Source organism: Canis lupus, chromosome 32, assembly GCF_048164855.1.
Source record: "Canis lupus baileyi chromosome 32, mCanLup2.hap1, whole genome shotgun sequence".
Classification (NCBI taxonomy): domain Eukaryota; kingdom Metazoa; phylum Chordata; class Mammalia; order Carnivora; family Canidae; genus Canis; species Canis lupus.
In genome coordinates, this window is record NC_132869.1 from 11460790 (window position 1) to 11487378 (window position 26589).

The 26589-nt window shown below is 51.2% G+C and overlaps 1 protein-coding gene across 1 annotated transcript; it reads left to right on the top strand.

Annotated features, from left to right (window-relative positions):
• The first annotated feature begins 9781 nt into the window (after positions 1-9781).
• On the top strand, positions 9782-12168 carry CHAC1 (ChaC glutathione specific gamma-glutamylcyclotransferase 1). The gene is made up of 3 exons (XM_072808207.1): positions 9782-10168; positions 10585-10620; positions 11077-12168. The coding sequence occupies exons 1-3, from the start codon at positions 9938-9940 to the stop codon at positions 11476-11478; spliced, it is 669 nt and encodes a 222-aa protein (XP_072664308.1). The 5' UTR covers positions 9782-9937; the 3' UTR covers positions 11479-12168.
• The last annotated feature ends 14421 nt before the right edge of the window (positions 12169-26589 follow it).

A 26589-nucleotide genomic window follows, 5' to 3' on the forward strand; every position in this document is an offset into this window, starting at 1 on the left:
CCGGCTTGGCAGAAACAAGGCCAAACGAAGCACTGAAAAGTGCTCTCCGGGGTTTAGCAAGTGCCTGCTTAATTTGTATGAGTACTGCATGAGAGAATTCAGAGTTTAGCGGCTCCTTACAGCCTGGAGGCAGTGCCCAGCCTGAAGGCTAATCTGACCCCATGGTGAACTCCAGCTCTGGGGACAGCAGCTTTTCCAGGGCCCACTGGCTGCTAACCACCTGGGTGTCTCTGTGGGGTAGGGAGGTGAGTCAGGAAAAGGCTGTGACGCGAGGAATGCCTTTATTCATCTTATTCAACCAAGGCCCCCCCTCCTGCCTCAGTGCCAGGGTCAGACCGGCTAGGAGGTAGGGATGGAAAAGACAGTGACTCTTATCCGGGCCCCCCCTCCCAGCCCCCATCTCAAGCTAAATCTCAAGACCACTAAACTCCGTGTAGATGGATGCTCCACCTCCGCGGGAGACCCACACACAGGCTCTCCCCTCTGCATCTCTCCCAGCCCTTCCTCGGGGCTTCGCAGGATCGGGACCCCAGCCCTCCGTCCCACGTGGCCTGCTGTATTCCGGGAAGGGGATGGAAGTGATTCACTCAGGGAGCTGTGACTGTCCCTTCCCGGGGAGAGGATGCGCCTTCCCCGGGGGGCCGCGCCCTCCCTTGCGCCCAGGTGCACGGTTCGGCCCCGTGGCCCGGCGCGGCGGAAAGGCAGGTGCGGCGCGCTCTCGGGGTGGGCCCTCCACCTGCCGCCGCCGCCGGGCGCCCCGGAGGTCCTGCGCCCCCCCCGCCCCCCGCGCTCTTTGTTAAGCCCGACTTCCTGTTTGCGGCCTCCCGACCCCGGCTCGCTTCCCGGGCCGGGAAGCCGCCGAAGGCCGCGAGTTTCTCGGAGACGCCCCCGCCCGCCGGGCTCCGCCTCCGGCCTCCCCGAGTCCCGCCCCGGGCCTGGGAGGCCGCGCGGGGTCGGGGTCGGGGCCGCGGGAAGCCGGCGTCGCCGGCGGACCCCGGGCGGGAGGGCCAGGCCCGCTGCCCGGCACCAGAGGGCGCTGCGCGGCCGTGGGGGCCCGCGCCGCCGGGGCTAGAGGCTCCGCCGGGCTCCTCCCGGGGCCGAGGGGAGGGGCCGGGGAGGGCGCGGCGGCCGCGAGTTCAGTTTTCGTCTTGGCCCCGCGGGGCTCCCCGTGGGCCCCAGTCCCCCCACCCCCCGGGAGCAAACCGTGCCACGCTGACCCTAAAGACGCCTCAGGGTTTCCAGAGAAGCCGGGACAGCAACCTCCCCACCTCGCAGTCCTCGGTGCTGCAGCCACCCCTGCCCCGCAGGCACCCCGAGGCACCCCGAGGCACCCCGAGGCAAGGGAATGGGGGCCGGGCTGGAGAGAACACCAGGTCGGAGTTGCGAGGATGAGGCTCCTTTGCAGCAGCACCTCCCATTGCCAGATGACCTGGGACAAGTCCATCCATTTCTTTTTTTTAAGATTTTATTTAGTTATTCCTAAGAGACACGGGCGGGGGCAGAGACACAGGCAGAGGGAGAAGCAGACCCCATGGAGGGAGCCCGACGCGGGTCTCCAGAATCACGCCCTGGGCCAAAGGCGCTAAACCCGGGCTGCCCCCATCCATTTCTTCATTCCTTCCACACTGATCGAGTACCTCTTGTATGCCAGGTATTGGCGATAAAATACGGCCTCTGCCCAAAGAGGCTAACGACCCAGTTATTTATCTTTACCCTCTCAGAGATTGCTGATACCTCTTGCACGTTACTATGAGGTTGAAATGAGTTGGTGTATGAAATACTTGTGAGCAACGGGTTCCTCCACTGGTGGGTTAATCCTTCTCAAGCTTATGGCAACAAACCACTTTTTGGAGCTGCCACCATCCCAGCCCTCAGGGTGGAGGTGGGCCAGAGAGGACTTGGAGCCTGGCTGGATCACCCCGGCAGTAGCTCTAGGACCAACCAGGCAGAGGAGATCCCAGGTGGTCTCCGTCTTTAAGGAACACCTCTAGCTCAGGTCAACTTCAGCTGCGGGAGGTAGTGGAAGGGGGATCCTGGCTCTGGGAAGGGATGGCAGGACCTCAAGTCCTCAAGACTCTCCTTCCCCTTGGAGATCTGTCACAGTGGCTTTCACCACATTTTTCCCCTTGCCTCTCGGGCCCTGCACCCTTCTAACACTCTGGCCAAGAGTGGACTCAGCCTGTTCCCTTCATGCCCAAAGACCCCCTGAGTCTACGATGTAGGTTCCAAGAAGCCAGCCAAAGCTATGGCCAGACACAAGGTAACGAGTATCTCCAGAGTCTGGATTTTGCAACAGGTTGGCTCTGGGCAGGAGCCTGTCCTGTGTCATGGCACCCCCTGCAGGGCAGAGCCAAAGTCCTGCCAGACATGGCCAGCCTGTCTCCAGTGTTCCCGCTTCTTGGCTCAGTTTGGAGGCAAAGCCAGCCATGGGGGTTAGCAGACAGGCACGTACCACTTGGCTTGTCCAAGAGTTGCTGTCGGTTTCCCACACTGGCAGACATCAAGCCAGGCCCAGCATCCTAGGCCTGGTCTGTTCAGTATCACCTCCACCAGTGGCTCTTTCTAAAGAGATCTAAGTCTGCTGTCTCCTTCCCATTTGCAGTAGGCTCATGGGGGATGGTGTCCCAGCTGATCTCATTTAAGGGGCTTTACTTCCTTGGTTCTCTGGGGGCCTGAGCCATACTTCTCCACAGGGGCTATTTTTCTAGGGTTCTTTTAAGCCAGGTCCTACCACACTGCAGCATTTCTGTAGGGTCTGACATTCATTTGACTCTGACCCCATGGTCCCCCTCTCAGCATCCCTGCCACTTCACTGAAATGCTCCTCAACCCTGCAGCCAGCCACTTGCTGTTGCCATGAAGGACGCCTTCCTCTCTCCTTGGAATTGGGAAAGAGGCTCCACCATCCCACCCCACCCTCTGTTGGAGCCCTGGTCCTTCCCCTTCCAGGTGGACAAGGCCCAAGGTCTGAATAACGAGAACACTGGCCGCCCTAGGGTACCCTGTCAGCTGTGTCTTCCTCCTTCCTTAGAAGCTAGACATGGAGCCAAGTTTTCCTATCCCATGCACCCTCTGTCAGGGCATGGGGGAATCCTTACAGTCCCTGCTTATAGAAGGGTCCAAGGAGCCCTCCCGCCTTGGCCCAGGATCTAGCTGGCATACCCAGCTGAGCAGCTGTCTTCTCTCTCTCATCTGAGGCAGACTGTATTGAGAGATTCAGCTACTCCTTTTCCCCATCCTTTTGCCAGAGTGTTGGCAGAAACTATGTCCCTGCACAGGGGCCAAGGACCTGAGGATACACTTATCCCTCAGAAGTCTGTGGGAGGTAAAGCCCTTATTGATTGTGGATTATTAATTTTATTCACTTATTTTAACATCTTTCTCCTCCAAACATACACAGAAAATCTCTTTGCTCAAGCAACTGTTCTATTAATAGTGGCTTTGGGGCAGACTATCACCCATCTGCCTTTTAAAAACACTCCTTTAGCACCTTCTTTGCTGGAACAATCTGGGAATTGCATGGCAAGAATGGAGGGTGAGATAGTTGGAGATTTCATCCATTGAATCAAAAATACCATGACCACTTTCCTGACCCACTCAATTCTTCTGAACTCTGTCAGACGGAGACGTAGGGTGAAGGAAAACATACTCTTCTGTGCATCTCATCTGCTCTCAATACTCTCCTATGACCTTTTTTCACTTTTGTTTTTTCTTAAAGGTTTTATTTATGACAGAGAGAGAGAGTGTGTGCATGCATGAGCATGGGAGGATGGAAGGGAGAGGGAGAAGCAGGCTCCGCAATGAGCAGGGAGCCTGACACAGGACCTGAGATCATGACCTGGACCAAAGGCAGACACTTAACCTACTGAGCCACCCAGACGCCCTCACTGCTTCCCTCCTGACACCAGACCTGTAGGTTTTCCGCATATCAAGTGATTCTGCAACACCACCTGGGCGTCCTGCAATTTAACTCAGCCCTGACGCTCCCAGCCTGGAGACAGCATCAGATCCCACAGACTCAGGACTCCATCTCACAAGACCGCCTCCCACCTCAGATGCCAATCACAAGTCCAGGTTACTTGTGCCTCTAAGTGGCTGTAGAGGTTCCCACAACCCACTCCTTAGGTTTGATTAATTTGCTGGAGTGGATCACAGAACTCAGATTACTGATTACTGGTTTATTGTAAAAGGATATAACTCAGGAATAGCCAGATGGAAGAGATGCATAGGGCAAGGTATGTGGGAAGGGATCTGGAGCTTTCATGTCCTCTTTGGGAAGTGCCATCCTCCTGGCACCTCCATGTATTTAACAACCCAGAAGTTCTCTGGACCCCTGTCCTTTGGGGTTTTTATGGAGGCTTCATTACATAGATGTGATTGATTAAATTATTGGCCACTGATGTTTAAACTCAGTCTCTAGCCCTTCTCCCCTGCCCAGAGGTTGGAAGTTGGGGCTGAGAGTTCCAACCCTCTAATCACACGGTCGGTTTCCCTGGCAACCAGCAACCACCCCCCCCCCCATCCTTAGGGACTTCCCAAAAGGCCTGCGCATTAACTAAATTCAGGTGTGGTTGATATGGGCTTGTTATGAATAACAAAAGGCACCTTTATCACTCTTATCACTTAGGAAATTCCAAGGGTTTTAAGAGCTCTGCCAGGAACAGGATGAAGCCAAAATTTATATTTCTTTCTTTTTTTTCTTTTTCTTTTTTTTTTTTAGATTTATCTATTTATTTTAGAGAGAGAGAGAGAGTGCAAGCAGGGAGTCAGGCAAAGAGGAAAACAAGCAGACTCTGCTGAGTGGAGAGCCCAATGCTGAGCTTGATCCCAGGACCTCGAGACCATGACCTGAGGTGAAACCAAGAGTCTGATGCTCAACTGCCTGAGCCACCCAGGCACCTCTATATATTTCTAATTATGAATCACAGTAGTAGGTTAGGGCTCTATCCTGGATAAAATGGAAAGTGAAAAGTCTATAGTAAAAATAATAAGGAGCCAAGTATATTGAGGGCTCCCACATTCTTTCAACCCTCATCAGAACCCACAAAGTGGACACTATTATCCCCCATTTCACAGTTGAGAAAACTGAGAACCAGAGACAGTAGGCCTGATGGTAAATGGTGGAGCTGGGCTCAAATCTGGGCAATTGGGGCTTTACAGCCCATGTCTGGGAAGGTTTTATTTTCATCCCTTGGGCATCGGCAGCTTTATAAAGCAACCTTATCACTTAGCATAAAAAATTAACACAGTCCCCGAGCTCCTAAAACGCACTCTTCCCTTGTTCAGCTAATTGTGCCCACTAATGCCAGAGGTTGATTGCGGTGACTGGAATGAGAAGTGGGAAGGAACAGATCATAAGGAAACGAGAAAGGATTGCCTGAAGGGGAACAATAAGGAAAGATTAATTTGGGAAAGGTCCAGAAAAAGGAAGCCACCACGTGTGCCTCATGTGCAAATCATGTGCCACAGTTCGAGGTGGAAGTAATCCTCCCTCATGAGGTGGTACTTCTGTGGGCATGACATCTGCAGCCCCTTCCTGAGGGGATTTTCAGAGGAAAGATGGTACGGCTGCTGCAGAAGTTGGAGAGGAATCTGCTGAGTGGGATGGTTGACTGCCCGGGAGTGTCCCACTGGACGGGAAGGAGACATTTGTTGGCAAGGATAAACGAGGAATGGGAACAGGCAAGATACATTCCCAGGAAGGTGGCCAAGACCCCTGGGCCAACTTTTGTGGGGATTCCGATTTTGAGAGGGTCAGGGTTGAAACTGTGCTTTTCAGGATTCCTCCTCCTCTGAACCTCAGGGTGACCTGGCCTTTCCAAAGTAAAAGCTCCACTTCTTCTGCATAGTTTTGTGGAGAACCTTCCATGAGCCAGCACTGTGTGGGTCTCCCTGAGACTTCAGGGATAAAATCTGCTCTCAGGGAGCTCTCAAGAGTTCTCAGGAAGCAGGATATCCAAAGCCTCCCAGCAAGGAGGATCTGGGGCTGATCTACCTGCCTTCAGACCTGGATTCCAGGACTTGCTGGGCTTCACCATGTGTGGCTTACCTGCCTTTCCTGTGCTCCACTAGGCTCACCTGGGAAATGATATTTACCTCACAAATTAGGGGAGAAGTTTGTAATTAGAATGAATGTAAAGCATTTAGCTCAATGCCTGGCTCATGGTAAACATTCAACAAACGATTGTTTCTGTTATAAGCATGAGGTGAAGGGGACAGATAAATAGAAGTGAGGTAAGGGGTTGTGGGAGCATAGAGGAGGAAGTGCCTAACGTACTTGGAGCAAGAGTTGGTTCCTGATGATTTCACCAATGGGGCTTTGTTCGGATGGGAGGAAGTCTGTGAATGGGCAGCTAGAAAATATTCCCCAGGTTATTCTGATATACTCTGCCCCCTTAGCCACCAGAAAACTATTAATGACTCTTTAAAAGTAACTTTTTGGGGATCCCTGGGTGGCTCAGCAGTTTGGTGCCTGCTTTCGGCCCAGGGCGTGATCCTGGAGTCCCGGGATCGAGTCCCACATTGGGCTCCTTGCGTGGAGCCTGCTCCTCCTCTAAATGTGTCTCTGCCTCTCTCTCTCTCTGTGGGTCTCTCATGAATAAATAAAATCTTTAAAAATGAAAGTAACTTTTTATTATTAAAAATTACATTCTGGGGGATCCCTGGGTGGCGCAGCGGTTTGGCGCCTGCCTTTGGCCCAGGGCGCGATCCTGGAGACCCGGGATCGAATCCCATGTCGGGCTCCCGGTGCATGGAGCCTGCTTCTCCCTCTGCCTAGGTCTCTGCCTCTCTCTCTCTCTCTCTCTCTCTGTGACTATCATAAATAAAAATTAAAAAAAAAATTACATTCTGTAAGCCTTGAAAAAGAGAGAAAAGAATCACCCATAGGGACGCCTGGGTGGCTCAGTGGGTTGAGCATCTGCCTTTGGCTCAGGACATGATCCCGGATTCCTGGGATTGAGTCCCACACATCGGGCTCCTTGCATGAAGCCTGCTTCTCCTCCCTCTGCCTGTGTGCCCCTCTCTCTGTGTGTCTCTCATGAATAAATAAATAAAATCTTAAAAAAAATCACCCATAATCCTAATATCTCAACACATCCATCATTGGTATATGATGCCCCCCCCATCTTTTTCCTCATGTATCTTGTTATTATTGTTTTAATAGTTTTAATCACAGTGCATGTGATAGTTCATAGTTTGCATTTTTGCCTGACTATGCAGCCTCGGGCATTTTTACTACATTGTTTTTTTTTTAAGATTTTATTAACTTATTTATGAGCGACGGCGGGGGCGGGGGGGTGCAGAGACACAGGCAGAGGGAGAAGCAGGCTCCATGCAGGGAGCCCGATGTGGGACTCGATCCCAGGTCTCCAGGATCACGCCCTGGGCTGCAGGCGGCGCTAAACCGCTGCGCCACCAGGGCTGCCCACTACATTGTTTTCAAAATGGATTTTTATTTTGACTTTTTCTTTTCTAAATAAAAGTGGTTTATGTTCCCTTCAAAAATCCCAAAGAATTTGAATCGGCTTTAAAAAAGAGCAAATCTCATGTGCTCCTACTACTCAGTCACTGAAACTTTTCATGTGTTCTTGTGGATTCTTTTCTATGCAAATAAAACACATAATTTTTCTTAAAGATTTTATTTATTTATTCATGAGAGACACAGAGAGCCAGAGCCAGAGGGAGAGGCAGGCTCCCTTGGGGAGCCTGATGAAGAACTCAATCCCAGGACCCTAAAAAAAAAAAATCTCAGGACCCTGGATCACAACCTGAGCCAAAGGCAGACACTCAACCACTGAGACACCGACGTGCCCCTCTTCTAGATTATTTATTTTACAAATATTTTTAAAAAATTTTTATTTATTTATGATAGTGAGAGAGAGAGAGAGAGAGAGGCAGAGACATAGGCAGAGGGAGAAGCAGGCTCCATGCACCAGGAGCCCGACGTGAGATTCGATCCCGGGTCTCCAGGATCGCTCCCTGGGCCAAAGGCAGGCGCTAAACCGCTGCGCCACCCAGGGATCCCTTCTTTTACAAATATTAATGTGTAGCTTTTTTTTTTTTTAGATTTGTTTCTTTATTTTACAGAGTGCAGGGGGAGGGGTAGAGGGAAAGAATCTCAAGCTGACTTCCCGGTGAGCGTGACCCCTGGGCTAGATCTCAACACCCTGATCATGACCTGGCTCAATGGACTGAGCCACCCAGGCATCCCTAACTTATTTTGTTTTTATTTTTATTTTTTTTAATTTTTATTTATTTATGATAGTCATACAGAGAGAGAGAGGCAGGGACATAGGCAGAGGGAGAAGCAGGCTCCATGCACCGGGAGCCTGAGGTGGGATTTGATCCCAGGTCTCCAGGATCGCGCCCTGGGTCAAAGGCAGGCGCCAAACCGCTGCACCACCCAGGGATCCCCCCCTTATTTTGTTTTTAAAGAACTAGCTTCATACTATACACACTGTAGTACAACATTACTACTGGAGAATATATCCTACACACTTTGGGAATGACTAAGGGTGCAGATAATTTTTAGTTTAAATATCTAATTAGAATCTAATGAGAAGCAATATTGCTCCTTTCGCCTGCCAGAGGGCTCACCCCGGATCTCCTTAGCTGTTTCCCGAGCCAGTTCTGCAGTTCCAGGGGCAGGCCTTCTGCGGTCTCTGTTCCCCCTGTCCAGCCGGAAACACCCCCAGGCGGCAGCCTCTTGCCCCTGCTTAGGGAGCCGACCTCAGACGGCCGACGGCCCTCCGTGGGTCAGGAGGCCAGGAGGCCAGGAGGCCAGGAGGCCAGTAGCCGGAGAGAAAGCCGGTAGCTGCTTACAGCCGTCTGGAAGCCTCAATCGGGCTGCCCTGCCTGCGGCTCCCGGAAGCTCCCGGAACTTCTGCGCCTGAGGATGACCCCATTGTTGCAAACCTTTCAGGTCCTTTCTGAACTGCCCATCGCCTCAGGGCAGAAATGCCCGTCTTTCCGGCCTCTCTCCGCAGGTTTCCACACCATCGCCCAAGTGACAGCGATGGTTGCAAGCGCGCTGAAAGGCTCTACCCCAAGCCTACCTGGGCGCAGGGGGTTCCACACATGGCCCTGGGAGTAGCCCTCACGTGAGGCCGGTAAGCTCTCGGCCCCGGCCTGACTCAGCGTCGCAGCTTCTGCAGAAACCCTTGCCAGCCCCGTGACTCAGTTTCTCCATTTGCTCACGCGGACCAACCGCGTGAGGCACCTGTACGGAATGCAGAGGGTGCCTCCGACAGCTTCTCTAAAGTGTGTGCTCCCCGGCGGAGCCCCAGAGACTGCATCTACGCCGCCCACAGAGCTCCTCCGGGACGTCCCCTGCACTGGCCCTGTTAATGAGTCCGTGCTGCCTGGGGTGGCAGTGACCCGACCGGGTGCACCGACAGAGCTGCAGGGGAGCCGCCCGCCTGGGCCACGCCGGTGCTGGTTCCTGAAGGGCCTAGGCCATGTAGGGGCTGCCTGAGAGTCGGCCAGTGTCCCCGTCCGTGCCCACTGCCCACTGCCCACTGCCCGCCGCCTGACGCAATCCGAGGTGCCCTTGCTGCATGCCGGAGCTGGGGAAACCTCCCCCGCGGTTGCATCACTCCTGCCAGGTTTGCTACAGAGGTGGAGCCGAGCCAATCAGCGGGCGCGCTGGGCCTGGGGCAGGCCGCTCAGTTACCCATTCAGAGGGCGGCGCGGTTAACCGGGAAGCAAACCAGGAAGGTGATTGGTTAAAAGGGGATTTGCCCCGCCCCAATCACCGCGGCAGCCGGCGCGGTGGGCGGGGCCCCCCGGCCGGAGGGTTTAAAAGGCGCCTCCGGAGGGGCCGCGCAGCTGGAGCGACCCAGCGGTGCCAGGCCAGGTGTGCGCGTCCGTCGGTCCTTCCGTGCCCGCGCCGGAGACCAGCCCCGGAGGCCGCCGGGCTCGTCCCTGTGCCCAGCACCATGAAGCAGGAGTCCACAGCCCAGGAAACCCCGCCCGCCTCGCCACCCCCCTCGCCACCCGCGCAGCGCCCCCGGGATGCCAGCGACCCCCAAGCGCTGTGGATTTTCGGGTACGGCTCCCTGGTGTGGAGGCCAGACTTTGCCTACAGCGACAGCCGTGTGGGCTTCGTGCGCGGCTACAGCCGGCGCTTCTGGCAGGGAGACACCTTCCATCGGGGCAGCGACAAGATGGTGAGCATCTGACCATGCCCAGGGGAAGGGAGGGGGTGGGGGCAGGGTAGTGGGCACCAGGGCCCTGGAATGTTCGGGGCTCTCTGGGCAGAGGGTGACTCCGTGCTGGTGGGGGAAGTGTGTAAACCTGTGCCTGGGGTTTGTTGCTTCAATTTCTGTGCCCCGCGGATCAGTGTGATGGCTGGAATCTGTGATCCTGTGGATCACCATGTTGATGGATATTTCTGATGATCGATTTGGGCCACTGCCATGTATCTATTTCTCCTGCAGCCATGTATCACTCTCTCCACTTCCCTCTGAATGAGTGGGACCCTCTGGGTTAATAAGGGACCAGCAGGGTTAATAAGGGTTTCCTCTGGCACTGGTGACAGCTGATTTCTAACTTGTCTTTTTCAAAATCTTTCTTCCCTCCTCAGCCTGGTCGTGTGGTGACCCTCCTCGAAGATCATGAGGTAAGTACCTGAGTCGAGAGAGAGAGAGACCCCGGGGAACTAGCGTGAAGGGTTGCAGGCAGAGCTCATGGGTCCATGGCTATAGGGTAGATTAGATGCCTCTCAGGCAGAGGGTAAGAGTGGTCTAGCTAAGTACTTCTCATTAGAATCACCTGAGCATCTTCTTAAAATGCAGATTCCGATTTAATAAGGTCAGAGTGTGGCCTGAAACTCAGATTCCTCTTAATTATACAAATGATGCTACTGGATCTCAAGCCACACTCTTGAGTAGGAATCCTCTTGGCCTTGGGGCCAGACCACCTTATCAACTCTTGTTAAGAAAGGGAAAATGAGCTTGATGTGTGGCTTCTTGACGACTCATCAGTCCTCTGCCCATTTTCCTAATAGAGCACAGACCTGGGGTGGGACTAGCCAGGAGCTGTTTTGAGTGACCCCAATGTTCGTGTTTCCTCCTAGGGCTGCACTTGGGGTGTGGCATACCAGGTTCAAGGTGAGCAGGTGAGCGAGGCCCTGAAGTACCTGAACGTGCGGGAAGCAGTACTTGGCGGCTATGATACCAAGGAAGTCACCTTCTACCCTCAGGATACCCCTGACCAACCACTCAAGGCTTTGGCTTATGTAGCCACTCCACAGAATCCTGGTTATCTGGGCCCTGCCCCTGAGGAGGCCATTGCAACACAGATCCTGGCCTGCCGTGGCTTCTCCGGCCACAACCTCGAGTACTTGCTGCGCCTGGCGGACTTCATGCAGCTCTGTGGGCCCCAGGCACAGGATGAGCACCTGGCAGCCATTGTGGACGCTGTGGGCACCATGCTGCCCTGCTTCTGCCCTGCAGAGCAGGCCTTGGCACTGGTCTGAGGGGTTGAGCCCCTGCAGGGAGTGTCCACATAGACATTGGGGCCAGGTCACCACTCCTGCACACACAGTGGACTTGATATACCTGGAGCCCACTGAGAGGACTCGGTGGGTGGCTGGGAGCCTCTCTCCATAAGCCCCTGCCTGTCCCACCAGCCTCCAGCTCTCCTGCCTGACACGGATTTAGTACTTGAAACTATTTATTGCACCATGTTGGTGTGGTGGGCAGGGTGGGGGGCCTGCCCTGGACAAAGGGGCCCTGCTGAGCGGTGCCCCGCCCCAGGCACCTGGTGCCTGACCAGATTCCCCCCAGTGCTGCTGCTAACCCTGTGCTACCCAGGCCTCTGCCTTCCCACCCCCAGACCAGCCATTCCCTAGCCCTGGAAATACACCACATGTGAGAAGTCCCAGCCTGCTGGTAGGGGACAGGAGGGAGTGAGGAGATGGGAGCCTTACAAGAACTGAGGCACCTGTAGGTCCTGCTCATCCATCAGGTTCCCAGGGCAGAACTGGAACTAGGGCCCAGGTACAGCCACCGAGGCTGGGCCTGGGTCTCTCAGCATTTGGCTTTGTTTCCCTGCCCCTCTGTTTACTTGTAAGTCTGTCAGTCTATTCCTGGGAAGCTCATTACTAGGGGCCCCGGTACCTTCCCGGTCTGTCCCATACCGTTAACCATAAACTGATCTCTTACTATCTGTGCTGGAATGTGGTTCTTTCTTCAGATGGGGTGTTGGGGCAAGTGAAGAGCTCGAACTCTGGAAGGCACATAAGAGGGACAGGGGGCCCCTCTTTGTCTCCATCCCTCTCTTCCAGGGAGAGAGCAGCCAAGCAGGCAGGGCTACTGATAGGGTTGCATCACTCCCTTGGACATTGTTCGGGACTTAGTGTGGGCAAGAAGTGCTCCGAGTCGTGCAGGATTCCGCTCTTGTGGCTCAACTTGGCAGCCCCGTACGCAGTGTACTTACCACTGACCTGGTACTCTGTGTCTCTCCTCAGCTGCCCTAAAGAGGCTGGCAGGCTTGGAGGTCAGACCAGGTCTTCCTCTAGCTGCTGCCTCTTGCTGACAGCAAAAGTCCCCCCCCTGGCTTCCTGCTAAAGGAGCATGTGGGTTACCGTAGGGTGGCGATGATTTCAACAATGCCAATAGCAGAGACCTGTGGCCTGGAGGATCTAGTGGCCTTTTGGTTTCGAGATCCAGGTGCTTACTGTTGCCTCCTGAGGCTGGGGTGTGGGCTGTGCTTTCTCTGTTAACCGGCCAGGACTCCTGCTCAGTAGGGAATGAGTTGCCAGGGTGCCCTCTGGGCTGCTAGTATTTACTCTCTGCCTGCCCCCACCCCCATTGCTTCTCCCCCACCCCAAGCCCCTACCCCCATCTCCAGGTGCAAATCCCAGGATCTCAGAATTACCCCTCAGTGGGCTCAGCCTCTATTCCTAGAGCTGTAGAAACAGGGCTCCTGTGACAGCTTTTGCATAGCAGAGGAGCCTGGCTCTACCCCAGCCTCTTCTCCCATTGGCCCAGTGACCTCCAGAAAACTCTTCAGCACTCTGAGCATCAGTTTACACTGGGACGCTGTGTGGTATGTCTTGCTACTGCTTTTGCTGTGGCTGGTGCCCTGGATGGGTCTGGATGTCCCCAGCGGGGTCAGCTCTGACCAGTTGGGCAGCCGTTATGCCTGATGTGTTGGTGGCCTCGTGTCTTGGCCATTGATGGGAGAAGTGTGGAGTTCAGCCAAATTCTGGCAACACAGCAGGAGGAGGTGGCGGGTAGCAGGAGGCATGGGCAGCTGCCTCCCAGGCCAGGCGGGGCCAGCCAGCCAGTTTGGGTGTTCAGAGCAGAGCCCTACTCTACTGAGTACTGGTGGGAAGGGCTACATGTCCTTGAAGGGCTCACATTCTCAAGCCTTTCATTGAAGCAGTTACTAAACTGCTATGTGCCAGGCACTGACCTGGGCACTGGGGATGTAACAGTGAAGCAGTCACTCTTCCTCCTTTTTTTTTTTTTTAAGATTTTATTTATTTGTCAGGGAGAGAGCACTAGCAGGGAGAGGGGCAGAGGGAGGGGAAAGCAGTCTCCCCGCTGAGCAGAGAGCCCTTTGTGGGGCTTGATCCCAGGACTCTGGGATCAGGACCTGAGCTGAAGGCAGACATTCAACCATCTGAGCCACCCAGGTGCTCCTACAACATTTAGCATATTTGAGATTAAAACTGAAATTTAAAATACATTTATTAGGGACCCTGGGAAGTTCAGCGGTTGAACGCCTGCCTTTGGCCCAGGGCGCGATCCCACAGTCCCAGGATCAAGTCCCACATCGGACTCCCTGCATGGAGCCTGCCTGCTTCTCCTTCTGTGTCTCTCATGAATAAATAAATAAAATCTTTAAAAAATAAAGTGTACTTATTAAATTAAAAATCCATTACATGTTAACATATTTTTAAATCAATTTTTTAAAAAGATTTTATTTATTTATTCATGACAGAGAGGCAGAGACACAGGCAGAGGGAGAAGCAGGCTCCGTGCAGGGAGCCCGACACGGGACTTGATCCCGGGTCTCCAGGATCACATCCTGGGCCGATGGCGGCGCTAAACTGCTGAGCCACCCGGGCTGCCCGTTAACATATTTTTAAAGAAAAAAGATTCTATTTTCTGAAACAAATTTCATGAAAAGAACAGCATTTTTTTGTTTTTAATGTCTGGCTTGATGAAAGCAGTGGGTTCTCATTTGTTTCTGTGTTCATTCTGTTGCAAATTCCACCTATTGTATAGTTCTGGAAAACTCCACTGTATACTTGTGAGTAACTGAGAGCAGAAAGGCAAATAACCTCTTAGTTTTCCTATGAAAATAGTTTTGACTTTGCAGGTTCCCCGAGTGGGTTTTGGGGACCCCCCAGGGGTTCCCTGGGCCATGTCTTTGGACCTCAGGTATAGCAGCATTAAAATTTTTTTTTTCTTTTTTTTTTTTGTTGGTGAGATTCAAACAGAGTAATGGGTAAGTGCCTAGCCCTAGACTGCAGCATTGAGGGATTTCACAGTTAGAAGGGAATTCAGAAATCATCCTGTCTGTCCATCCCTGAGGACACCCTTCTGGAGAACCAGGAGTGAGCAGGATCAGCAGGTTCAACTGCTGTGTATTGAGTCTGTAGTCGGCCACCTCCCGCAGTGGGAGACACAAGGCACAGAAGCGCCCTCACATCTGGGCTGGGGGAAAGGGCAGGTCCTGGGGCTGGGGTGGTCAGGTCTGGGAGAGCCTTAAAGAAGTTGCAGGAATCCAGCAGGTGTGTGGGGATGGCATGGACAAAGGGGGAACTGACACAGAGTAGCTGGTAAGTCGCTGGGTGGAGGAAGCCTTGCTGGTGTTGGGGACAAGGCTGAGAGCCACTTTGGAGTCAGTGCACAGAGGAAGTATTAGACTGTATCTTGTAGGGAGCTCTATAGTGATGTGGCTTTTTCCCCCATGTGTTTTTCCTCCCACGGAAGGGTCTTTGTTTTTGTTCTTTTTGTTTTGTCTACTTGGAGTGTTGTGTTCGGGCTTCGGTTTACGTCTTGTAGCAGGGAAGACGGTTTGAAGGCTGCGAGCCCTGGAGGGCACCCTTTGCGACAGTCCAGGCAGATACTGGAGTAGACTGAACTAGAACCAGGAATCAGGAATATGAGGACACCTCCTGGCAGCCCGTTGGAAATAGGGGGCAAGCAGGAGGGAAGAGACTGAGGATCGCAGGGTTTTCCCAAGGTGGGGGGCAGGGACAGTGCAGGGGGAGTCGGTGGACCTCGCTCTGGCACCCTTCCAGGGAGGGCAGGCTCCTAGGGATTCTCCAGGTTGCCCCCACTGGGCCCCAGAAAGGACCATGGTCCTCTGGAGGCTGTTAATTCCTTGAAGACAGTGCAGTACCCATGTCAGTCATCAGAAAAGCAGACGGTGTGGGGAGATGGACCTGGAATGGGAGAGACCCCTCCTTTCCACAGGCCTGACTCTGAGGAGGATCGCAGGGCGGGGGATGCTCCAGGGTGTGAGTCCAGCTTCAGTGCCCAGGGTTATGTTAGGGGAGGCAACAGTCACAGGAAGCGTGTCCCTGCAGGCCTGAGTCCTAGCATGAGGACCAGCCTCATGCTGCATGGCTAGGGTGTGTAGCTCAGCCCGCTCTGCCCAGGACAGGCCTACTCTACTCCTGCTGTCCTGGAATAATTATTCTCACTCTCAAAAGCATCCAGGTTTGGATAGTACGGTGGCTGTGCAAACTGGGACTGAGCAGTTCTGCTTTACTAGGGTTGACCAGAGCTTGGATGGGCCTCATCCCATCCCTGGACCCTCACCCCTGGCCCAGCACCCTGGGGAGGCCACTCTCCTCTGCCCTTTCCTGGTTTGCCCTTGGAGCATCCCCACCAGCCCTGCCCTTCCCAGGTCAGGTCTGCTCCTGCGCTTCTCCTCGGCCTGGGCATTTCCTGGGCTGTGAGAGACAACTTGACACATCCTGAAGGCTCAGCCCCACAGCGGCTCCCTGCTCACTGGAGGGAGAGGGCTCCTTCTGCACCCACACACCCTCTTCCTTAGGCCTGGACTCACCCCTCATGCCCTGATCCTTCCCCTGGAGCCTCAGCCCCTCCTCGGCTTTGTTCTGGATCCTGCCCCTCCCAGGAGACGGGCCACCAGTAAGGTAGAGTCCAGTGAATGCTTCTGTCTTACAAGCTGGAATGTGGGGCCGGGCCTTCTTCCTCAAACCCTCCCACGTTCTGGGATCTGAGGGCTTCAGATGTCCGCCCTATCACCTGCCCTGATGCGTGCCCTCCTTCCCTGGACCATTGTTTCGAGTCCAAACTGATCCACCTTCCCGTCTTCCCCCTGGATATTCATTTCCGTAATGTAAACTGCAATGCAAAAGGCCTCAGCCCTCCGCACTGCCCCCTGCCCCCGGTTGGCTGGTGTCCCTCTTCAGGCTCCCCACCTCTGCTTTGTACCCAGCAGGTCGGTTTGGAGGCATCTGCTTGCAGGTCTGCCCCACTAAAGTGAGCACCCCCCACCCCCACTCCAGGGCAGGAGCCCGTGCATCCCAGTACTAGCACAGCTCCGGGCCGCAGAGGAGCTCAGGGAACCTCAGGGGAAGGGGTTTGAATGGGACGCTCTTCTGAAAGCAATGTCACATGTCCCTTTGGAGGGAAAGACCACGTGAAAACCTCAGTTGTAGCTGAAGGAAAGTGCCAAGTGGCCTCCTCTTGCTCATATTCGGTCTGAATATTTATGTGCACAGCCCAGGAACGTGGGACAATGTGAGACAGGGAGTCCCAAGGGCAAGGGCGGACCAGCCGGGCATGGGCAGCCCCAGCACGTACCTGACCGGGGCAGTACTGACCCGCGCTGGTGGCTGCCATCCTGGGCAGGCCACTCTCTCCCCCTTCGTCTGTCTGAGAGCGGCCAGGCCCTAAACCCTCGCGAGGAGAAGGGCCACGTTTCGCACGCATAGTCCGCATAGTCCGGGGCAACCTCTGCGCCCTCACTGCTCCTCCCTGCTCTGGGCACTAAGCCAGAGGGGTGGCTTGCGCTTCCAGGGTGCTGCTCCCTGTGCCCACAGGACAGGGAGCTTGGCCTTCCCAGGCACAGCCTGAGGGTACTGGCGGGGGATGGTGGGAAGCATGGGGACAGTAATATAAGGCTTTGGCTTCCCCCACCCTGCAGTCAAAGCCTCCAGCCTGGCCCAGCCCCTCCTAGGCTGAGTTGCGTTTGTGCCAGGTCAGGAGGATGCAGAACATGCGGAGGGTCCGACATGCCAGGGGCTCTGGTGGGAGGGATGGTGAGCCCTCGTGGGCAAAAGCTGATGATGACAGACTGCTTACATGGGGTGTCTGAGTCATCTGTCCACAGGGGTAAGCCCTCGCCCATGGGGGTTTCCAGCGGAAAGGAGCCCCAGTTCCTGTTCACAGGCCACTTGCAGCCCTGAGAGGCATGACACACAGTGAACAGATGGGAGCTGACCTCACAGAAGCCTGCAACGTGCCTGCGACACGCAAGGGTGACTTCTTACTCTGTTCTGAAACCTCCAGTCCCTCACCTTGAAAGTCTCCGCCCTGCCAGCTCTGGCCTGGGCAATTTGTGACTCAGACTTCAGGGCTCAGTTCAGATGTCACCTTCTCCAGGAAGCCTTCCCTGACCCTCCTCTGCCTGACTGCCAAGGCCTGACTTTGGGGCCCTGTCATGTGTCTCTGATATCTGTGCTTTTCTCCTGCAGCCTTTTTTTTTTTTTAATTTATTTTTAATTTATTATTTTTCTTATCTTTTAAAGATTTTCAAGTAATCTCTACACCCAACATGAGACTTGAACTCATAGCCCTGAGGTCAAGGGTCACATGCTCCTCTGAATGAGCCACCAGGGGGGACACAGGTCCTGCAGCTTTGAAAGCACTGCGTTTCTCACCTGCCTCTTAGCACCCAGTAGAGCCTGCAAAGGGTAGGTGCTCATGTTGCATTTGTTAAACAAAAGTCTTGGAAAAGCAGGTACTGGTAAAGGTAAAGGGGGGGCTAGGGGGGCACTCTGAGCTGTCTTCCCATAAAAGCAGAGGGAGTGAGCTAGGTAAGGGATGCAGGGGAGGGGAGGAGATGGACCTACCATGATACTCTGCATTCCAAATTCACCAGGGCCCAGTCAGGGCATCAAACAGCTGTTCAGAGGCAGAGTGAGCATTGATGTGGGATTCAGAGGTTCCAGGTTTTATTTTTTAAAAATTTTAAAAGGATTTTATTTATTTGACAGAGAGAGAGCACAAGCAGGTGGAGCAGCAGGCAAAGTAAGAGGGAGAAGCAGGCTCCCCACTGAGCAGGGAGCCCTATGATGCACCCCGGGATCATGACCTGAGCTGAAGGCAGATACCTCACCCGCTGAGCCACTCAGGCACCCCCCTGCCCCCCCTCACTAGTCCCGTTTTAAGCTGTGTCTTAGGTAAGGCACTTTTCCTCTCTCTGGGCCTTCGTCTCTGCAAAGGTAAAACAAAGAGCTGCCAATTCCCAACCAGTTCCAGGGGCTTCCCTTTTCTCAAGAGAAACACAGGCTTGAGGGCAGAGGGACTGGGCTGAAGAACCAGGCACCTGGCCAGGCTATTTATTTATTTACTAAAGATTTTATTTATTTATTCTTGAGAGACATAGAGAGAGAAGGAGAGACACGGGCAGGGCAGAGGGAGAAGCAGGGTCCACGCAGGGAGCCCGACGTGGGACTTGATCCCCTGATCCGGGATCACATCCTGAGCCAAAGGGCAGATGCTCAACCGCTGAGCCACCCAGGTGTCCCCTTGCCAGGTTATTTAATATCTCTGGGCTGCAATATCTTCATCTCTGAAGTGAGACAATCACAACTGCCTGTCACATTCTTGGGACTAGATGAGCTCTCAGTGAAAAACGGTATACTTGAAAGCACTATGTGAATGGTGCTTATTATTATAATTTAACATTATTATTTTTCACCAACATATAATGAACTACTGGATTATCTCTAACCCCACCAGAGGGCAAGTAAGCTCCATGAGGGCCAGACCTGACACCTTCCTGTTCATTGCTACACCCTTGGTGCCCAGCATAGAGCCTGGCTTATCTTAGGCCCTCAAAAAAATCATTGCTGGACAAATAAACAGATAAATGAATCGATTTGAATGAATGACTACATAAAGAAACTCTGCTACTTCACAGAGCCTGAGGACACATGAGGCTGACCAGGTGGAGAGAGAGAGGGGAAAGGAGGAGGGGGCAGAGGAGGAAGAGAGTGCTCCCTGGGCTGCCTGGGCTGTGCCAAGCTGGGGAGGGCAGGTGAAGAAAGGCCAGCAGGGAAATGACAGACCCAAACTTGGGGCAGGGAGACAGGTCACTCCACTGCTGGGTGCCTTGAATGGGGGGCCTCTGTGTGAGCCCGCTCCCGGGCCAGAGCCCTCCCCCACCTCTCTCAGGCCTTGCCCGGTCAGCAAGTTGGGGAGAGGAAGGAGGAAGGAGGCTGGCTGAAGTCACTCCATTCTAGCTTGTTTACCAACAGCACAGTCCTCTTGGGTCATGACAGAGTCAGCAGCCTCTGACCCAGCTAAAAATACCTCCCCTGCTGGCCAGGACCACACAGCCAGCCCCTGAAGGCCAGGGACCACCCGTTCATCCCTCTGGATTGGACCCTGGGTCTCATCCTCACTCTGAGCCCCGTGTCCCAGGGGAGCCAGTGGCCAATCAGTGTCCAAACCAGATGCAATTACTGGCTGCACCCAAGCAGTAGTTTCATTTGGACAGAATCAGAGGGCTTTTAGGAGGGAAACTCTCGCTGTCCAGCAGTAGGGCAATCCAATGGCTCACGCTGATTCGATGGCATAGTTATAGGCTTTTTGAATATTTAGGAAGAGTATTTCCTACTGTTACTTACTATACAGTACTCTCTTAACATTACCATATAATGTCAAGAGGGGAAAAAAGGAATACAAAGTTACATACTATGAATACAATCATGCCTTTTAAAAAGCATAGAAATATGTCTGGAAGAAATCACCAGAAACTGTCAACACAGTTTGCCTCCCAGTAGGGGAACTAGAAACCCGGGATGGAATGAGAGAGAGACTTTCTCTTCTTGTGCCCTTTTGTATGCTTTTCATTTTAAACGACATAAATGTATTACTTATTCATAAGTAAATAAGTCAAATATGTAATAAAATGCAGATTTGAAAAAAAGAAAAGGGGCCTATGCATAAAGAGGTAGTGGAACCAATGCTGAGAAGAGCACTTATTTGGGTGGTGGGCCATGCAGGGGGCTCCCTTCCCCACCCAGAGGAAAAGCTGGCCCGATGCCCAGGTAAAGCAGACCATCAGCCTTGTGAGAAGAAGCAGGGACCCTATCAATGCTCAGAACCTAATTTGAGGCATGAAAAAGGACTTGCCGGGCAGCCCAGGTGGCTCTGATTTAGCACCACCTTTGGCCCAGGGCATGATCCTGGAGACCCGGGATCAAGTCCCACATCAGACTACCTGCATGGAGCCTGCTTCTCCCTCTGCCTGTGTCTCTGCCTCTCTCTCTGTGTATCTCTCATGAATAAATAAATAAAATCTTAAAAAAAAAAAAAAAAGAAAAAGGACTTGCCCTCCTTAGACTAGTTCCCCGTAGTGTATGAAATGCCAGCCCCTGCCTTTGTCTGAAGTATGCTTCTCTAAAGTTCCTTTGAAAATATTATTGTGTGTGTGTGGGGGGGGGCCGGCGGGGTGGGGTGGAGGATGACAGACTATGTTACTATGTGAACCAAATTGAAACAGGGAGACAACTTGTTTGTTTGTTTTAAGATTTTATTTATTTATCCATGAGAGACACACACTGAGAGAGGCAGAGACACAGGCAGAGGGAGAAGCAGGCTCGACCCCAGGACCCCGGCATCAGGACCTGAGCCGGAGGCAGAGGCTCAACCACTGAGCCACCCAGGTGTCCCTGGGAGACAACTTGTAAGAAAGCTTTATTCTGGGAAGTATTTCTTCTTGCTTTTGAGTTTTTTTCCTGAATTTCCCTAAGAAACATATACTTCTTTAATTAATAATTAATTATACATCAAATAACATAAACACAGTGGGAAATTTGGAAAATATAGAATGATAGAAAGCATTAAAAATTCATTCACAATTCTGCCATCCAAGAAGTTTCCTTCCTTCTAGTAGGCTCTCTTACTACTCTACTAAAAACCTATATTTTAGGGACGCCTAGGTGGCTCTCTGGTTGAGCATCTGTCTGCCTTTGGCTCAGGTTGTGATCCCGGGGTCCTGGGATCGAGCCTGCTTCTCCCTCTATGTCTCTGCCTCTCTCTGTGTGTCTCTCATGAATAAATAAATAAAATCTTTAAAAAACCAACAATCGGGGATCCCTGGGTGGCTTAGGGGTTTAGTGCCTGCCTTCAGCCCAGGGCGTGATCCTGGAGTCCTGGGATCGAGTCCTGCATCAGGTTCCTTGCATGGAGCCTGCTTCTCCCTCTGCCTGTGTCTCTGCCTCTCTCTCCCTCTCTCTCTCTGTGTCTTTCATGAATAAATAAATAAAATCTAAAAAACAAAACAAAACCAACAACCCCTAAACCTACATTTTAATTAGAGGAAACTGAGTGAGGATGGTACAGGAGCCCACTGTACTACCTCTGTAACTTCCCTGTAAACCTAAAATCACTCCCGAGTAAAAAGTTTATTAATGAAAACAATTTTTTAAAAACCTATATTATATGTGGAGGTAAGTGAAAAGACCCATCTAACCACACTTTACTATTTTGTGTCCTACTTTTTCACCTAAGTAAGATTAAATTGTGAGGATTTTCCTATGTGATTAAATATTCTTGAAAATATGATTTGTAATGCCTACCTAATATTCCATCATATCAACATACAGAAATTTATATGCCAAATCCTATAGCTTCTATCTGGGTTGTTTCCAATCTTTTGCAAGTTTGATTATGCTGCTATGAACCTCTTACATTAGTTGCATACAACAGAAAATCTAATTCAAGTGGGCTTAATTAAGCCAAATAGAATTTACTGGCAAAACCCAAAAGTTAAAAGGAAGGGAGCTTCAAGCAAGGCTCAGTCAGAGCTTCTGGCTTCTTTTCTCACCTTACCTTTAGCCCCCGGGTTTCAAGTTCACACCCACGGGAGTGGGAAAGTGTGGGGGGGGACTCAAGGTGTATTACTCTCTGTCCAGTTTATGACAAGAGAGCCAGGAGGGAGGGAGACTAGGCTCTGATTGCCTTGGGCTTGGGCTCCAGTCCACCTTTGCCAGGTCATTGTGACGGGGTGTGTTTGGGGGAATTAAGCCTACCCCTGTGGCTTTTGCACAAATGGAGGAAGGGAAAATGCTGGCTAAGTAGCCAAAGAATGTCCTCTGCAGTCTGATTATTCAGACTGGGGTCCGGGAAACAGCAGCCTCCACATCTTCTGGAATTAATTGGAAATGCGGAAATCTAGGGACCTCCCCACTCCTACTGAATAGCAGTCTGCATTTTAATAAGAGCCCCATCATGAGATTGTGCATTAAAACTGAGAAGACCTGCCCTACAGCAAACTTGATTATCCTCTGAGAATAGATCCCTAAAAGTAGAGTGGCTGGGTCAAGGGGTATGGATTCTTCTAAAATTCATGATACACATGGTCAAATTGTCTTATGTAATAAAGGCTATCACTTTACATTCCTACCCCGGGTATGAGAGGCCTAAAGTTTAAGCAATTTGGGAAAACTCTAATCTTTTCTTTTTAAAGAAGATTTATTTATTTGGGGGTGGGGGCTGCAGAGTGCAATGGGTGAGGGAGAACAGGAGAACACAGAGGGAGAGGGAGAAGCAGACCACCTGCTGAGCAGAGTGCCAGAAGCGGGGCTCCATCCCAGAACCCTGAGATCATGACCTGAGCTGAAGGCAGAAGCTTAACTGACTGAGCCACTCAAGTGCCCATGGGAAAACCCTAATCTTTTTTTTTTTTTAATTTAAATTCAATTTGTCAACATATATAACACAGTGCTCATCATTTACATGCCCTCCTTAAAGACTGTCACCCAGTTACCCTATCCCCTCACTCACCTCCCCTTCTGCAACCCTTTGTTTCCCAGAGTTTGGAGTCTCTCATGGTTTGTCTTCCTCTCTAATTTTTCCCCACTCAGTGTCCCCACCCCTTCCTTTTGCTCCCTTTCACTATTTCTTATAATCCACATTTGAGTGAAACCATATGATAATTGTCTTTCTCTGATTGACTTATTTCACTCAGCATAATACCCTCCAGGTCCATCCACATTGATGTAAATGGTAGGTGTTCACACTTCCTGATGGCTGAGTAATATTCCATCGTATATATAGACCACATCTTCTCTGTCCACTCATTTGTCGAAGGACATTGTGGCTCCTTCCACAATTTGGCTATTGTAGATATTGCTGCTGTGAACATTGGAAAATGCTAATGTTTAAGGAAAGGAATACAGGAGCACCTGGGTGGCTCAGTAGGTTGAACCCTACTTTTGATTTCCCTTGATTTCTGCTGGGGTCATGATCTCAGAGTTGTGGGATCCAGTGCCCTGCCCCCATTGGGTTCTGCGCTGAGTGAGGAGTCTGCTTAAGAATTCTTTTTCCCCCTCTCCCTCTGCCTCTCTCTACCACTTGCACTCAATCTTTAGAGAGAGATTGAATAAATGAATAAATCTTTTTTTTTTAAGGAAAAGAGGGCAGCCCCGGTGGTGCAGCGCATTGGCGCTGCCTGCAGCCCAGGGTGTGATCCTGGAGACCCAGGATTGAGTCCCACATTGGGCTCCCTGCATGGAGCCTGCTTCTCTCTCTGCCTGTGTCTCTCTCTCTCTTTCTCTCTCTGTGTCTCTATGAATAAATAAATAAAATCTTAAAAAATAAAATAAAGAATACAAAATTAAATACAAAAGCAAACATTTAGAATAATAAAAGAGCTAAAAATACCTCAAACATTAGAAAGTAACATTATTTTAAATTATCAATAGCTTGACACATATGAAATTGCCATATTTGTAGGTAAAAAAGTCACATGTGGATAACAATTTCATGTTCAAACTAACACTTTTCCCCTACATTTTTGGCTATATCATTCCCTACCCCCCCCAACAGTTTTATTGAATTATAATCCACATACCACATAGTTCACCCTTTAAAGTATGTAATTAAGTGGCTCACAGAGATGTGCAACTACTACCACAGTCAACTTTGGAATATTTTCATTCATCCAAAAAGAAACTTCACATCCCTTACCTGTTACCACCCAATGCCCCCAGACCCTGGCAACCATTGAATCTACTTTATGTCTTTATGGATTTGCCCATTCTGGACATTTCACAATCCTATAATACATGATCTTTGGTATTTGGGTCTTAACATTTTCAAACTTTATCCATGTTGTAGCACATGTCAATACTTTAATCCTTTCTACTGCTGGGTAATACATTGTATTTACCCATTCATCACTTGGTGGACATTTGAGTTGTTTCTACTTTTTTTCTTTCTGAAAGATTTTATTTATTCATGAGACACACACACACACACACACACACACACACACACACACACACACGCAGAGACAAAGGCAGAGGGAGAAGCAGGGAGCCTGACCTGGGACTCAATCCTGGGTCTCCAGGATCACACCCCGGGCTGAAGGCAGCACTAAACCACTGAGCCACCCAGGCTGCTCCACATTTTTTTTTTTTTCTAAGATTTTACTTATTTATTTGAGAGACGAAGGAGCACAAGAAGGGGGAGGGGGCAGAGGGAGAGAGAAGCAGACTCCCTGCTGAGCAGGGAGCCCCACTGGAGGCTGGATTCCCAGGATCCTGAGATTATGACCTGAGCTGAGGGCAGACGCTTCACAGACTGAGCCACCCATGTGCCCCGAGTTGTTTCTACTTTTTGACTATGAATAATGCTGCTGTGAACTTTTGTGTACAGGTTTTGTATGAAATGGGTTTCATTTCTCTTGGGACTATATGGAGGAATGGAATTCCCAGGTCACATTATTAGGGCTTTTCAAAGATACAGAACTAATAGGTCTCTTGATCTGTGTAATAGATTAACATACAGATAGATAAGATAGATCTAGCATAATTGGCTCATATGATAATGAAAGCTGACAAATCTCAAGATCTGCAGGATGAGCCATGAGCCAGTCAGCTGGGGACCCAGGAGAGCTGATGGTGTAGTTAGATCTGAGAGCTGGCAGGAGGAGTTAATGTTTCAGTTCCACTGAATGCAGGAGAAAGCCAACATTCTAGTTCAAAGGCAGGCAGGCAGGTCTAATTCTCTCTTACTGGAGGGAGGGTGAGACTTACTGTTCTATTCAGGCCTGCAATTGACTGAATGAGGCCCATCTACTGAATGAGGGCAGTCTGCTTTACTCAGTCTATGGACTTAAATGTTCAGCTCATCCAAAAAACACCCTCACAGAAACACCCAGAACAATGTTTGACCAAATGTCTGGGTACTCTGTGGCCCAGTCAAATTGATACATAAAACCAACCATCACAGAAACTCTATGTTGAACTTTTTCAGGAACTGCCAAACTGTTTTCCAAGGAACATGTGGCATTTTATGTTACCTCCTGCAATGAAGGATTCTGATTTCTCCACATCTTCATCAACACTTGTTATTATAGGTCTATTTATATATATATTTATTTATTTTTAAAGATTTTATTTATTTATTCATGAAAGACACAGAAAGAGAGGCAGAGGGAGGAGAAGCAGGTTGCAAGGAGCCCGATGTGGGTCTCGATCCTGGGAATCTGGGATCAGGCCCTGAGCCAAAGGCAGACGCTTAACCGCTGAGTCACCCAGGAGTCCCAAGTCTTTTTAATTATAGTCATTCTAGTGGGTGTGGAGGGTTGCACACTCTTTGATTGTCTTTTCAAGCAATGATGATACTGCAATTGCCCTTTCTATAGAAAGAAAAAGAAGAACATGTCTTTAAAAATTTTTTTTATTTTTATTCTTTTTAAAGATTTTATTTATTATTTATTCATAGACATAGAGAGAGAGAGGCAGAGACACAGGCAGAAGGAGAAGCAGGCTCCATGCTGGGAGCCCGACGCGGGACTCGATCCCGGGACTCCAGGATCACGCCCTGGGCCAAAGGCAGGCACTAAACAGCGGAGCCACCCAAGGATTCCCCCCCCAGCCCCCGCTTTTTTAAAAGACTATATTTGAGAGAAGGAGAGAGCAAGAGCAAGACAGAGTGAGAGAGCATGAGTGGGGAGAGGAGCAGAGGGAAAGGGAGAAGCAGTCCCTGCTGAATAGGGAGCCTGACTCCAGGCTGGATCCCAGGACCCTAGGACATGACCTGAGCCAAAGGCAGACATTTTAATGGACTGAGCCACCCAAGTGCCCCAGAAAATGTCTTTAAAAAAAATTATTTAAGTAATCTCTACGCCAAAATCAGGCTTGAACTCAGGACTGAGAGATCCACTAAAGGCACTAGGCTCCTCTGACTCAACCATCCAGGGACCCTGTAAATGTTTAATATACATTTTTTTAATTGATCGTTTTGGAAAGCATCCCATGGCTACCTCTGTAAGTTCCTCCAAGATGCCTGTTCGGGCTAGGCATTACTCACTGATCTCAGTAAACATGGTTTCCCATGGTCCAGCCAGCCAA